The sequence below is a fragment of the Myotis nattereri genome (assembly GCF_964212035.1).
Source record: "Myotis nattereri genome assembly, chromosome: 13".
Lineage (NCBI taxonomy): Eukaryota > Metazoa > Chordata > Mammalia > Chiroptera > Vespertilionidae > Myotis > Myotis nattereri.
The window spans coordinates 42,607,994-42,623,346 of record NC_138088.1 but is presented as its reverse complement, the minus strand read 5'-3'; the positions used below and the strand labels follow the sequence as shown (position 1 = coordinate 42,623,346).

Sequence of the window (15,353 nt, the reverse complement as noted above, 5' to 3'; positions counted from 1 at the left end):
CACCACAACATGAGGAACTGTATTAAAGGGTCGCGGCATTAGGAAGATTGAGAACCACTGCTGTATGGGCTAGCCAGAGGCCTAACAACAAAGGAGCATTTATATACTCCAGATACTTCCAAATCACAGGCCTTTCCATCATACAGTTAGAGGAAAAAGTCAAGTTAAAATTCAAAGGTGCTAAATTTGATTCCTATCTGTAGGTAACTTCGGGCAAATCATTTAACATTTCAACCTCAGATTCATTATATATAAAACTAGAGGCCTGGTGCACGAAATTTGTGCTGGGGGGGGGGGGGGATGTCCCTCAGCCCAGCCTGCACCCTCTCCAATCCGGGACCCCTCAGGTGATGTCCGACTAAGGCTCTATCCTTGCAGGATTGGTCCTAAACCGGCAATCGGACAGCCCTCTCACAATCTGGGGCCGCTGGCTCCTAACCGCTTTCCTGCCTGATTGCCCCCTAACTGCTCCCCTGTTGGCCTGGTCGCCCCCTAACTGGTCCCCCACCAGCCTGGTTGCCCCCTAACTGCTCCCCTGCCAGCCTGATCGTCCCCTAACTGCCCCCTTATCGGTCTGGTCGTCCCCTAGCTGCATCCCTGCTGGCCTGGTCCCCCCGTAACCCCCCATCCCGGCCTGGTCATCCCCTAACTGCCCCCCTGCTGGCCTGGATGCCCCCTAACTGCCCCCCTTCTGGCCAGGTCCCCCCTAACTACCTCCTTGCTGGCCTGGTACCCCCCCCCCCAACTACCCCCCTGCTGGTCAGGTCCCCCCCTAATTACCCCCCTGCTGGCCTGGTTCCCCCCCCTAACTATCCCTCTGCTGGCCTGGTTGCCCCCTAACTGCCCCCCTGCCAGCCTGGTCACCCCCTAACTGCCCCTCTGCCAGCCTGGTACTCTCCCTAACTGCTCTCTGCTGGTCTGGATGCCCCCTAACTGCCCCCTTGGCAGTCAGGTCCCCCCCTAATACCCCCCTGCTGGCCTGGTTGCCCCCCAACTGTCCGGAAGGGAGTCAGACATCCAGATGATGTCCTGCTGACCTGGTCTAATTAACATATTACCCTTTTATTAGTACAGATAGGGTAACACCTCTCTTTGCCTATCTTAATGATTCAGAAAGTTCTTGTTGAAGATGGTTCTCTGACCCACTGTAGAGTCAGAACTACTGCCTGTGCCTGCATGTCATTTCTAATTTTTATAATAATTTGTCCACAGGGAGGCTGAGAAGACAAAACTTCTTATAGCTACCCAGAAACAAAAGGTGGTGGAGAAAGAAGCTGAGACAGAGCGGAAAAAGGCTATTATAGGTACTTGGATTTCTTTCCAAAATGGCTGTCTCTAAGTACATGTGTTGTGAGTTTGTCCTGTTGTTCTTTGTCAGCTTCATATTAGATATTGATGGGACTCAAATAAGATTGAATCATTCATATTTAGAATTCTGGAAACTTCTTTATACAGTCAGATTTTCTAAAGCCTTTAAAAGCAGACGAGGCCAGTATGTAATGAAGTTCTTTGGCTCTCCACCATGTCATTGGCTGCCACGACTATTGTCTTTTTTAAGGACAGGGAAAGTAGACAGGATCTGGGGGCAGCTCTAGCCTCTATGGAATAGGGTTTTTGTTTATACAGATTTAGGAGAGAGAAGTTTTTGGCAAAAGCTCAAGATTATAGTATGTATCCTTGCTGCTGACATGCACATAGTTTTATCTGGATAGATGAATAATACCACCTCCGAAAGCAGCAAGATTGCTTACAGCTCACTTTGAATCAGTGACTTCCCTAACACTCCAGGTACTGTATATTAGACTGCCATTTTAGGCCCCCAGTTGTTTGTTCCTTGGATGCTGAAAGCTTAAGGAATCTTTCATTGAATATTTCAATTATGCAGAATATACAGAGAACAATATAATGAAGGCTTAACTTTTTGCCATATTTTCCTCAAATCGTATTTGCTTTAAGAAAATTATATATCTGTTTGAAGTCTCCTTTATACTCTTCCCTGGTCTTATTTTTTGACCCGTCTTCACAGAGTAGCTTCTATTCTAAAGTTGATGTATATCTTTCTGCCCATATTTTCATACACTGAAAGTATGTGATAATTCACAGATTCTTTTAAACTACAAAAAAATGCCATCAGACTCTACTTTTATTTCATAACTTGTTTTTTGTTGTTGTTAATTCTCACCTTGACTTTAAGAGAGAGAGGAAGGGATGGGGAGGGAAAGAGAGAAAGAAACGTGGATGTGAGAGATCGGCTGCCTCCCACCCACACCTGTCCGGGGTGGGGATCGAGCCTGCAACCAAGGTATGTACCCTTGGCCAGAATCGAACCCACGACCCTTCAGTCCTGGGGCTGACACTCTAACCATTGAACAAACTGTCCAGGGTCACAACTTGCTTTTTTAAACCAACATTGTTTGAGTTTTATTCATATTGATACATGATCTACTTCGTTTTTAATTACTGTGTATTTTCATGAGTAAACCTTGATTTATTCTGATAGATCACTAATGAAAATTAGGTAGTTTCTAGTTTTTCCTTATTAGAAAGAGTGCTGCAGTAATGCCCTTATCCAGGTCTCTGTGAACACATGCAAGCATTTTCTTAGAGTAGTGTTTGTCACCAGCTTTTTGTTTCTGATCCACAATGAGAGGACTACAGAAATGGAGAATGGGTGTTTAAAAATTTTGTTTTTTTTTAATTTATTGATTTTTTTACAGAGAGGAAGGGAGAGGGATAGAGAGTTAGAAATATTGATGAGAGAGAAACATCGATCAGCTGCCTCCTGCACACTCCCTACTGGGGATGTGCCTGCAACCAAGGTACATGCCCTTGACCGGAATCGAACCTGGGACCCTTGAGTCCGCAGGCTGATGCTCTATCCACTGAGCCAAACTGGTTAGGGCTTCCTACAGCTTTTTTTTTATGTTTGTTGAATCTAATTGAAAACTTGAGCTTGTGCTTTTGTTTTTAATATTTTTCTTAGTACTTCATTTTTTTAATAATTTATAAAATATTGATTCCTAACAGATTGAAATACCCCAAAACAAGTGTGCTTTCCCACAGATTCCTCTAGAATACATATCTCGAAGCAGAATTGCTGGGTCACAGAGTATACACATCTTCAAATTTATAATCTATTGCCAAATCACTCTCCGAAGTGATTTTTCCATTCCACCTTCTGTTCAGCAGTATTTGAGTTCCAGTATATGTGTGGCCATATTGAATCACATTTCTGTGCATCCTCCTCAACCCTTGGAGTTATCAAACTTTAAAAAATTTATGCCAGTTTGATGGGGGACATTGTATCACATAATTTCAGTTGAATTTCCCTCAATACTGTAAAGTTGAATATTGTTATTGATCATTCAGGTTTCCCTTTTTTTGTGGTATGTGAACTGTATGTTAATATCATCAGTCCATTATTTGATTATGTTTTCTGAACTGACTTGTAGAAGTTCTTTATATCTTCTGGATTTTAATCCTTTCCCATGTTTATACACTGCAGATATCTTCTCTCAATTTGTGGCTTTCTTTGAACTTTATGATGTTTTTGACATACACATATATTTAATTTTCAACAAGTTAGATTCATCAATTTTTTCCTTTCTGGTTTGTGCTTTTCTCATCTTGTTTAGGAATTCTTTCTTAGCCCCCAAATAATGGTTTTATTCTAAAAGTTTTGTAGTTTTGCTTTTTATATTTAGGTCTTGAATCCATTTGGAATTTATTTTAGTGTTTAGTGTGACATAAGAATTCAGTTTTATTTTTTTCAAATGGCAAACCAATTGACTTCAGACTTAAATAGTTCATTATTTCCTCTACTTGTTTCTCATGCCACATTGGTCATACTACAAGATTCTATATATGGTTTGTTCTGTTGCTTGAGTCTCTATTTTGTTTTAATTTCTTGGTCTAGCTTTCTCCAATATTACTCTGTTTTAAATATTGTAGGTTTTATGTTAAGTCTTACAATCTGGGAGAGCAAGTTTCTCCTTAACTATTTCTCTTAACTGTTCCTAACTATTACTAAAATTGGCTTGAAAACAATCCCAAGCCCTTTATTCCTCCATATACATTTTAGAACCAGTGCCTCAAGTTCTGTAAAATACAGTATTGGGGTTTTGATTGGAATTGTATTACTTGTATATATCACTTTATAGAGAATTATAATATTTATGATATTGAGTCTTATAAATCTGTTGTATTTCTCCATTTATGAGAAATGTCTTTCAAAAACTCATTTTCTTAAAGTTCTTGCATATTCTTTGTTAGAGATTTATTTCTTATGTTAACTTCTTTGCTATTATAAATATGGTTTTTTGAAGGTACTTTTTCTGACTTTTTTGCTTTTGTATAGGTATACTGTTGGTTTTTTCACTTAGCAACCTTGTTCAAAATGATATTTCTAATCTCTTGGATTTCCCATGTGAGCAGTCATACTGTCTTCAAATCAGTTCTGTTTTTTCCTTTGTAGTCCCACACTTTTTAGTTCTATCTTACTGCTTTAGGCTATGCCTTGTTGAAAAGAAAGATGGTAATTGGCATTCTTGTCTTGTTCCTAACTTTACATAGTCCCAATGATGTTGGCTGCACTTAACTTTTATTGGGTTAGTGAAGTTTCCTTCTGCCTCTTGCTTGACAAGAGATTTTATCATTAATGGCTGTTAAAACTTTTAGAATTTTTTATTTAACTGTTGAAATGACCATATACTTTTTCTTTTTAAAGCTGTTAACATGGTGAATTATAGTAATAGATTTTCTATTATTGGATAATTTTGTCTTCCTGGGATAAATCCACTTGGTCATAATGGAAGAGGTTCACCCCAATACATTTCCTTATATGGTTTGCTGGTTATTTCTGTAAAATGTTTTTATTTCAATAATTGAGATCAGCTTATAATTTTTTCCTTCTAAATGTCAGGTTTTGTATCATGGTTATATTAGCCTCAAAATGAGATGCAGAACACTTCTTTTCTAGAACATTTTGTATAAACTACATATTATCTCTTCTTTGTAGCTTTGGCGGAACTCACTTGTAAAAGCCATCTTGGTCCAGTGGGGTTTCTGTTTGTTTTTTGGTTGTTTGTTTGTGTGCTTGTTGTATGCTTGGTTTTTTGTGGTAATAGTTAACTTACTGTTTTAATTTCTTTAATGCATATAGGCCTACTCAAGATATTTGTTTCTTTTTGAGTTCTGGTAGTTAAATTTTTCTAGAAAATTATCTATTTCATCTGTTATTTCAAATTTGGGGGCATAAATTTGTAGAATTTTTTTTTTTTTTAAAACCCTCTACCAAATCGATATGCTGCTCCCTTTTTATTTTTAATATTATTTACTGTGCCTTTTTTTTCCTGAATCAATTTTGCCAGAGGTCTGTCTTATTTTACTCATCTTTTCAGAGAACTGGATTTTAATTTGGTTGATTCTATTGTCACTTTTTAAAAAATAATATCACTTACACTTAGTTTTATTATTACTTCTACCTTTTTGAGCTTACTTATTGGTTCTTTTCTAACTTACTGGGTTAATTCTTTAGTTTTCAGTCTTTTCTAATGAAAATATGTAAGATTATATGTTTTCTTGTAAGTTCTGCTTTAGGTGTATCTCAAATTTTGAAATGTAGTTTATTATTGGTTTTCAGTTTTAATTTAGAAAAAAATTTTCATTATGATTTCTTTGCCTGATGAATTATTAAAAGGGTTTTTAGAGGCTACCTTTTCAGTGTTGATTTCCAATAGTCAGAAAATGTTACCTGTTATATGAATTCTTCAGTATTTGTTGACATTTGCTTCGTGGCCTATCGATACATGGCCCTTTTTTGGTGAATGTCTGCCCGCCTACAAAGGCTGAATGTACATTCTCTGTATGCTGGATGCAGGTTTCTCTGTATAACCATTAGCTGAGGCTGGTGTTGTTCACACCTGTGTTCTTCCAGTTTTGCCCTTCTTGAGCTGTCCGTTTCTGAGGAAGGTGTGTTAAATCCCACTATGACTATGGATTTGTTAACTTAAATTTCTTTCTTTATGTGTTTTGGGGCTATGTCATTAAGAGCATTCAGGTTTAGATTGTTACATCTCCCAGGATAATTGCACCCATTATGTAGCAACCCTCTTTATCCCAAACATGTTTTTGGCTTAAGGTCTATTTTTTCTGATGATAATATAGCTATACCAATTTCTCTTGATTAGTTATTTTCTTGTTGTATCTTTTCACATCCTTTTACTTTCAACTTTTCTATGTCATTATGTTTTAGGTGTGTCTCTTGTAAACAGCATATAGCTGGATTTTGTTATCTTATCCAATGTGAGACTGTCTTTTAACTGGTGAGTTTAGTCTTTTTATATTTATTGTGGTTACTGCTATGTTTGGGTTTGTTCATATTATTTAATTTTGTGCTATTTATCATGCATCTTTTTCTCTGCTAATTTTCCCCCTCTTTTCTGATGGATATTGAATTGATTGGATTTTCTTTATTCTTTTACTTGATTGGAAGTTTTACATTTAATTTTTAGAATTATAACTAGTCATGACCTGTAAAATGTTTAACAAGCATACCTGACTTGACAAAGTCTAAAGTTATTCTATTCTCTTCTTGAATAATACCTTAGAATACTTTAATTCTTATCACTGTCCTCCAATTTTTCATATTACTGTTGTCTAGTATTTTAGTTTCATGTTGTTTTTATTCCCCCATTAATTATTATAATAATCATTGATTCTTACAGTAAATATTTCAATTTACATGTATTATGTAATTTTTTCTTCTCCATTGTTTCTGGCAATTCATTTTTTTTTCCCTGCTAGTTTTTTTCAGTAAAGGTTTAGAGTGGAAACTTACTTAGTCTTCCTTGGTCTGAAATGCTTTTGTTTCATTCTTGAATGATAATTTAGCCTATAATTCTAAATCCAATTATTATTCTTTGTTACTTTGGTAGTATTATTTTATTTTTGTTTAGCCTTTCTCTTTATACTTTTAAGATTTTTCTCTTTGTCTTTGGGTATTCTCCAGTTTCACTATGATGTGTCCAGGTAGAGAAAAGCTTACTTCTCATTGGGCTGGTAGAGTTTTTATTAATTAATTTATTTATTATAGTTTTGTTGATTTCAGAGAGGAAGGGAGAGAAACATAGAAACATCAATGATGAGAGAGAATCAACAATCGGCTGCCTCCTGCACGCCCCCTACTGGGGATCAAGCATGCAACCCAGGCATGTGCCCTGAGTATGCATTGAACCATGACTTCCTCATTCATAGGTTGATCAGTCACTGAGCCATACTGGTCAGGCAAGGTAGAGTTTTTTAGTCTCACTGGAGTTGTAGTTCTGTAGCTGTCTCTCTATTGTATACAGGAGTCTCAGTTCCAGCATCTCAAGTCCTCATCTTCTGACCCCCCTGCTTGGGCAATACCCAAAGTTCTTCTCCCTTACTTGTCTGATAACCACCCCTGGGCTGCCACTATGCAGGCTCTCAGCTCTCCCTTTGCTTATGTCTCTTGAGTAGCTCCCATTCTTTTCTTAGAATCTCCGCCCTGGGTTAAAAAACAAATTCTTACTTAGAATCTCAGTCATGCGTTAAAAAACAAATTTGTTATATTTTATCTATCACTTTAAAGCAGTTATTTTCAACCAGTGTGCCGAGGCAGGAACACTTGCGTGCTGTACGAATTTTTAATACCTGAATATTTAGTCAGGGCACTGACCTCTATCCCTTAGATTGTCAAATAAAAAAATCACAACAGCAAACACAACAATAGTTGTCCGATATGAATGAATCAATAGTATACCCTTTTTTTTTGTCAGATTGACAAAAAATATAGTTTTTGGTGTGTTGCAGAATTTTGGTAATGAGTTTATGTGTGCCATGAGATGAAAAGGTTGAAAGTTGCTGCTTTAAGGTGTTGGTAGCTGAAGGATTTTTCTCACTAGCCTACTGCACCATTTTTCTAGACTAGAAGTTTAGTCATACTCTTTATGGCTTTATCCACACACATTAAAGAGCAGTGTTAAATGGGATTATGGCAGCAGTTCCCTAATGTTGAAACACCGGTCTCGGGGTTCTAGCTGCAGATGCCAGATCCCCCCACCTTTTATTCAAGTTTTATCTTCAGTTTCTGCTTATCGCTAAATTTCTAGCCCAGTTGAATATAGCCTATCTTTGGGATGGTATGATATAAATTGACTTTATGGCTGATAGGAAAATGTGCCCTGAAGTAGTTGAGAAAGGCTACTGTCTTCTAGAAAGAAAAAACCACTTGGAAATTTTTTTAACATTATGCATTTCCCCTGGGAAGTGCATAAAATGTGTTAAAATATTCGCCTTCTTTGTCTGAAAAGGAGAGTTGAGAACGTTCTTCAAGAAATGCAGTGATTGAAATAAAAGTTTAATTAGAGTCTTTCTCCCTTGGTCCTGGATCCTTTGATTGGGCCAGAGTTTTACTAAGAATGTTTCTCATTTTCCCCGCCTGTAACAGCCTGCTGCAGCTAAGTTGTCCACTCCCAACACTGTTTGTACATCCTCAGATGAATTGTCCTTCTTTCTCTTTTACCTTCCATGGCAGTCAGTATTCCTTCTCTGATATTTTCATCGTGTTATTTCCTTCATGGCAATTTAACAGTTGATCCTGAGCATATTAAAGCCTAAATTCCTTAGGCTGTCACTCAAGACAGGTGTCTTCTAGCCCTCTTTCTATTCTTACTTTTTGTTGTATCTCTTGTCAGCTGACTCTGTATTACCTCTCACTTGCTCATTTCGTACCTTCTTGTCTTTGTTTACACCTTCTGCCTTGTCCTCCTAGGTCATGTCCATTATTTTCTTTAAGATTTCTTCTAGAAGGCCTTCCTTGATGTAACTTACCTTTCTTTCTCCTACCACATTATATTAATTGTCCTACCTTGCCATGCATTTATGTTGCTATGTTTTTGTGTTGAGTACTTTGATGAAGTATCCCCCTTCCCCCCACCCCCCATTAGCTTGTGGACCATTGCTATTTAATCCCTTAAAGGACTGGAACTGTTAACTTTTGTATTCCCCTTTCCACAAAATTAGCACTGTCAAAACAGAACAGTAAAGTAGGAAATAAACTCCCTTCTATTCCATTGAGTTGTTTACTATGTGGTTAGATAAAACTTAATGAAATAGTCCATAACACCTTATGTAAGTAAACGTTAGACTGTGTGCTGCTGGTTCTAAGTACCTGTGGAGCTAGGGAAATGTTTTTGAATGTGTCTTCTTTTGTATGATTATAGAAGCAGAGAAGATTGCACAAGTGGCAAAAATTTGGTTTCAGCAGAAGGTGATGGAGAAAGAAACTGAAAAACGCATTTCTGAAATTGAAGGTACATCAGGAAAAAAGAGGCTCTGACTATCCTAATCTGCCTCTCTGCCCCAGGGGTTGGGCTCTATGGTGGGTAGGAAGGCCATAGACAGAATAGTCTGAAGGAAGTGGCTGACTTGATATTCTAGATAATTTTTTTTTAAATTGCCATTACATATCTAGCTCTTGGTTTGGTTTGTGACTTTGACTAACTCAGCCTTTCCTTTTCCTACTTAAAATAGGGCTTATTAGCTCCCACTTTGTTCTCAGGCAGTATGATAATTACCCATAATCAGTTGGAAAGAATGTATAAGATGAGAAACCCCAACACAACCAGTTTCTTTCCTACCTGTCAACGAAAAAAACACACCATAAAAATTAGCTGGGAAAAAAGAAGCCACGGTTTTCACAGAGCTCTCAAACTCCTTGATTTCACAGTGAGATGTTCTTAGCTCATAGTCTTGAAGACCAAACATTCAACCTCTTCTGCTTATATACTGCTGCTTTCTATTGTTTAGATCAAATGCGGGGGTGGGGTGGGGGGGGGGATTCAGTAAATAGAGCAGAGCTTTTGTGTCTGGATTTAGTTATTTCACTTGAAGCTCAGAGTGGGGTGGGGTGTGATGCTTTGGGTGATGGGGGTGGAGGAAAGAAAGAGCACTTTTAGGTGGAAACTGAAGTGGGCTCAGCTGAGCTGGGAGTTGTTCAACATTGACAAGAGTATTCCCAGTGAAGTCCTCAGAAGCTGTCTGAAGACTGGGATTTGGAAACTGCTAGAGTTGTTACTGGTATATGCTTTTAAAGTAAAGAAGTGATCAAAATATCAGGCAGTGGAGAATGGGACTATTACCTAAAGTAGAGTCTGAACTTGTTACCCAGCTGAGGAAATAGATCACAAGTTTCCTTTGTTTTAAATACCCTGTGTTGTTTTGCTAGATGCCGCATTCCTGGCCCGAGAAAAGGCAAAAGCAGATGCTGAATATTATGCTGCACATAAATATGCCACGTCGAACAAGGTGACTGGCTCTCTGTACCACTCTCCTAGTAACACAGTTTGGGGTTTTGATTTCTCTTGTGGGCTCTGATGTGATAAAGGAGATTGATCCAGTGTCAAGAAAGGATAGTTACTGTCACACCCTCTAGAATCAGCCAATCACTTGGATAGGGAATTGGATAGGGAATTTTGTATATTTGCATATAAAAATGGGGAGCTCTGACAAAGGCAAGCAGATAGATAAAAATACATGCCATATAGCAAGCACGTCAAACTCACAGCCCATGGACCACATGCGGCCCACAATGAACATTTTTGCAGTCCAGCTAACATAACGGTATGCAAGAAACGATTTAATAAAAATTTCATGACTTAATTTTTATAATATCCTGTTATATATAATTATTAATAACGAACTACTACATTCGCTATTGACTGATTACTGTAATCATGTTACATTCATTTCCCTTACATGCCTTAAGCACAGGCACACCATTTCTCTCCACTAATACCAGCAGCGAATATTTTAGCAGCCGATTGCATGCCATTAGTCTTGTACTGACTTGTTTGGTGTGCACAACAGGAAATAGTTCGCTTTCAGAGAATAAGAAAAATAGAAATTTGCATTACGCTTTTTAATTGTGCAGATATTCAGTGTCTGGTAAGAAAAAATACAATTTTTATTAAAATGTTCTATTCTTTTATATTAACGATTACTCATTTATTTCAGCCCTTTGTATTCAGTATGTCTCTATCGAAATAAACCTATGTTTCTATGAAAATTGAAGCTTTTGTTTTTTGTGGCCCACATAAACTTAAACCTTGTTTATTTGGCCCATGTTAGCCTTTGAGTTTGACATGCTTGCCATATAGCCCTTCATTTGTCCTGCTATATAAGAATTCAGTAATCAAGAAAATTGAGGGGCTTCTGAAATGACAAAAAGAACAGAAGAGTAAAGTTTACTTAGAATTGCTTCCCAGAGAAGGTAGGTTTTTTGAGTAAGCTCGTTTATAGCAGTGTTTCTCATCAGAGACTTTCTTGGCATTTTAGAGTGAGATAGTTCTTAATTGTTGAAGATCATCTCATGCATTATGGGATATTTTGCATCCCAGGCCCTCGCCTACTAAATGTCAGTGGTGTTTGCCAATTATTTTAATAGTCACCACCCCTCCCCACACACACACGTGTTTCCAAATGCTACCAACTGAGTATTGCTTGTTTACTGGGCTTTTTAAATGTTCTAGTCATGAGGCATTTTATGTGTAATAACTTGAGAAAGGAGGTTGGGTGATGTATGAGTGACCAATTTTTGTTTAGGGTCTGGGGTAAGTTTAGGTCTAGAGACTACAGGCCTAGTTAGCAGGAATTATTTAATTAAGAAGCAGCTAGAACCCCTATGGCTTTCTGAGAAGGGAAGGATCTAACCAAGGTTTATAAGGTTATTAGTTGTAGAATAGATTGGACAGAAAGAATGGAGACAGAGATTGCTAAGGTATAGGATACAGTTTCCAGGATTAGAGTAAAGATTGAAGGTAGAGACAGAGCTTAAACTCTTTTGATTTAGAAAATAGCCAAATAATCCGTATTCAGAAGAAATGATAAGATTTGAAATTCAGTATGAATTTAGAAATACATTTAACATATTGGAGGACACAGCTCTATAGAAACAGAATGGAGTTTGGTCAAGATGAAGACGAGATGAGAAACTTCAGTTTACAAAACTAACAATTCAAATCTGTCATGGGAGAGGCTGACTAGGCACAAATATCTAGATCTTGTCATGAAGTCAGCCTATGCCAAAAGGGCAGCAAGTAGTTTTATGTCACTTTGAAAATGAAAAATGCTATTCAGATATTGACCTATAATAATAAGACTTTAGAAAGTAATTTGTTTATACACAGTGAGCAGATTGGATGGCAGTGTTTCAGCAGGGATGTGAGTCAGCTGGAGAAGGTGTAGGTGCAGGAGTGGAAGATGTCAGAGGGCTATGAAGAACAAGATGGGCTTTTGCCTGGAGGACAGGCTGGGACTTGAGATGAAGAGAGAATCGCTAGGGAAGGCTCTGAGAGGCCTTGGAGTATATTTTAAGGATCATTGGAAATGAATACGTTTTAATCAAACCCAGAGAGATTGTGATTGGATATATCTTAGGATCACAATTTAAACAAGACACTGTGATGGAGAGAAACCTGATGATTGACAAATATCTGTCCATCACAAACAGATTAAACATCCAGTTTCTGGGTAGAGGCAAGAGGCCAGACCAGGTGATTTCTTGAGATATTTTCTAGTTCTGGAATGTGATCAAGAAAAGCAGAATCAAAGGTGGTTGATTAGAAGGTTCTGAGCCCAGGCCCTTCCTTTGAAGCTCTGCCACTCCCATCCATTGACCTGTTCATATATCAGGAGAGCCAGGAGAAATTCCAGACTGACCCCAGGTTGATTCAGCTGGATGAAATGAGAAAGTACATATGGAAGTACTTCATCAGGCACAAGTCACTATGGAAATGTTATCATCATTACTTAGTGAGTTATCATTCATTGTTCCTCAAAACCACCCCCAACCTTTTTTTCTTCTTAATTAAAAAATAAACAGCTTCTCCTACATTATAACAGCTTGTTGAAGGAACTTCAAGTCTGGAATATAACTATTAATGTGATAGCCACACTTCAAAGTGAGAGAGGGTCATTGGCAACAATTCAGATTTGAGTAATTTTATCAGTAGTGCAATAGGGAAATGTGTGTAAGGAAATAGAGGGATGAATATTGCACCAAAGTGTCCTGATGCCTCTGCTCCTGTTTGCCCCCACACAGCACAAATTGACCCCGGAGTATCTGGAGCTCAGAAGGTACCAGGCCATTGCTTCTAACAGTAAGATCTACTTTGGCAGCAACATTCCGAGCATGTTCGTGGACGCCTCTTGTGCTGTGAAATACTCAGATGTTAGGACTGGAAGGAAAAGCTCTCCTCTCCTCTCTAAGGATGCTGCTGAACCCTCTGGAGAGAGCCCTGTCCAAAAGAAGGAGAGCATAGGTTGATGCAAGAGATGGAAATGTTCTCCCATATCAAGATGTGGCCCAAGGGGTTCAATGGGAATAATGGTTACGCGACTCCCTGTGCTCGTGTGTTCTGCCTCTCCTGTGGTAGTCCTGGCTTACCAGCTGATTCCAGGATAGAGCCAGCTGTCTGGCACCCAAATGGTCTTTTCAACCACAGTTTTATCAAGTATGCTGTGTGTGATCCTTGCTAAATTGGTACTCATGAAAGAAGGAAAGTCTAATGCTAAGATACTGCCTGCACTGGAATGTTAAACACTAAATACATAACAAGCTGTGTTTTCCTAAGCTGAGATCTATTGAATAATGTTTACATTGGTCCCAGGGGAAGTGTGTGCTCGGCCATTCAAGAGATAGAAGGCCAGAGAGAAGATGGCCAGGATGTGGTAAGTGTAAAGAAGACTCACTGCACCTCGGACCCGGGCTCTCTTTAGGGTCTGCAGTGTACATCCATGTGATTAGCATCTAGTCCGCTGAAGTTCCCCAGGAAATGATCTTCCAGTTGAGCAACCATTTCCTTGATACAATTTGTACCTTTTTGTTTTCCTACAGTCAAGTTGGTGGCCTGCTGGGACATGCACCTTGCCACTCAACCCGATTCCTTGTAGAGGTTCTTAATCACTAGTTTATTGCATTAGTAGGCTGAGATAGAGCTTGGTTTCAAGTTTTGGATGAGATGAAACCTTTGCTTTGAGTCAAAGTTCTGGGGATTTGAATTCTCCTCCATTGGGTCATGACTGTCTGTGTCACTGCCTCAGGCTGTGTGTGACTAAGGTACTTGGTTTCTTGTCACAGACTACTCCTTATAAGTCACCTCTCAGCTCTGGCTGGCCAAGAGCAAGACAGGGCTTTACCAGAAATAGGAGCAGCATACAATTCCTAGCCATTCACTGCACAGTGTTGTATCATAACTGCAGGAAGTTTTTAAACTGGATTTGGGGTACATTCATTTGCCCTAGTACCTCTGCCTAAAGGCTGTATTCTAGGCTGCCATGATGACTAGCACACGAATTCTCCTCAGTATTGTTCATCAGGAGCCTACATAGTGTGGAACAAAGAGTAACGCGGTCATTTTTGTCTCCTTCCCTATTGGCCCTGAGATGCTGAAATCAAAGTTGTTCTCCAGCTTCACCTTCCCTAGGAGATTAGGATTCCACTGACTTCCTGGGCAGCCAGTGGATTTAATCTCCCATGAGATGATGACATTAATCTGTGGCTATGAGAGACCTGTTTCACCTGGACATTTTTTCCTTAAAGATTAACTTTCTTAAAAAAGTGTGCCCCATAGATAGGCCTGAGTATGTGCAGCTTGTTAAGACCTTTTGTGTAGACTTTGTTCAAGCCAGACAGAAAAGTCTTGGGATCCTTCCAGCAACCTCTCAGCTGACTCTCAGTCTCATGACAGTTGTGAGTTGTGCCAAACACTTTATGGGAATGGAATCCCAGATTTGAGTGGGTCTTTTCCTTGGGCCTTATCCTATAAAAGCATTTGTAATATGGAGAGAATCATTTTTTCATTTTTGCTCATTAATTGTATGCGTTCTCTTTTTGAGTGAATTTTGTGTTCTCCAGCCCTCAAAAGAACTTTTGAACTAAAAATAAACTCTTCACCTGTCATATATTGTTGCTGCAGATAATGATTGTTGTGGGAAACTTGGATCATTGGTTTTTGTGCTTTCATTACTAGAGATGTTTTCTATTCCCATGAGCTAAAAGTTGCTGCCCCAAAGTGATGGATGTGGGTTATCTTACAAGCCACAGCCCTGGTGCAGAGTTGAGGAGCAGGGAAATCACATGGTGAACTTTTAAAGAAAGTACTTCCACTTGAAGTGTGCTTCCCTGGGCTCACTCGAGCACTAGGTCTAGCCCTCCTTCAGGGATGTTCCTTTTGGCAAATATATACTGTAATCTTGAGTCTAAATTTATATGTGAAATGCTAGCTTTTTTTAAAAAAAGAAACTAAATAAAATTATTTTACTATCAGTGA

General features: G+C 38.6%; 1 protein-coding gene across 1 annotated transcript in view; it reads left to right on the top strand.

Annotated features, from left to right (window-relative positions):
- Nucleotides 1-15,353, top strand: part of ERLIN1 (ER lipid raft associated 1) — a 37,954-nt gene extending 22,601 nt beyond the window's left edge. Inside the window, exons 9-12 of the mRNA XM_081105123.1 lie at nt 1,213-1,304; nt 9,246-9,335; nt 10,250-10,329; nt 13,124-15,353. Coding sequence (XP_080961249.1) covers nt 1,213-1,304; nt 9,246-9,335; nt 10,250-10,329; nt 13,124-13,348 — 487 coding nt within the window. The 3' untranslated portion in view covers nt 13,349-15,353. The remainder of the gene's footprint in view (nt 1-1,212; nt 1,305-9,245; nt 9,336-10,249; nt 10,330-13,123) is intronic.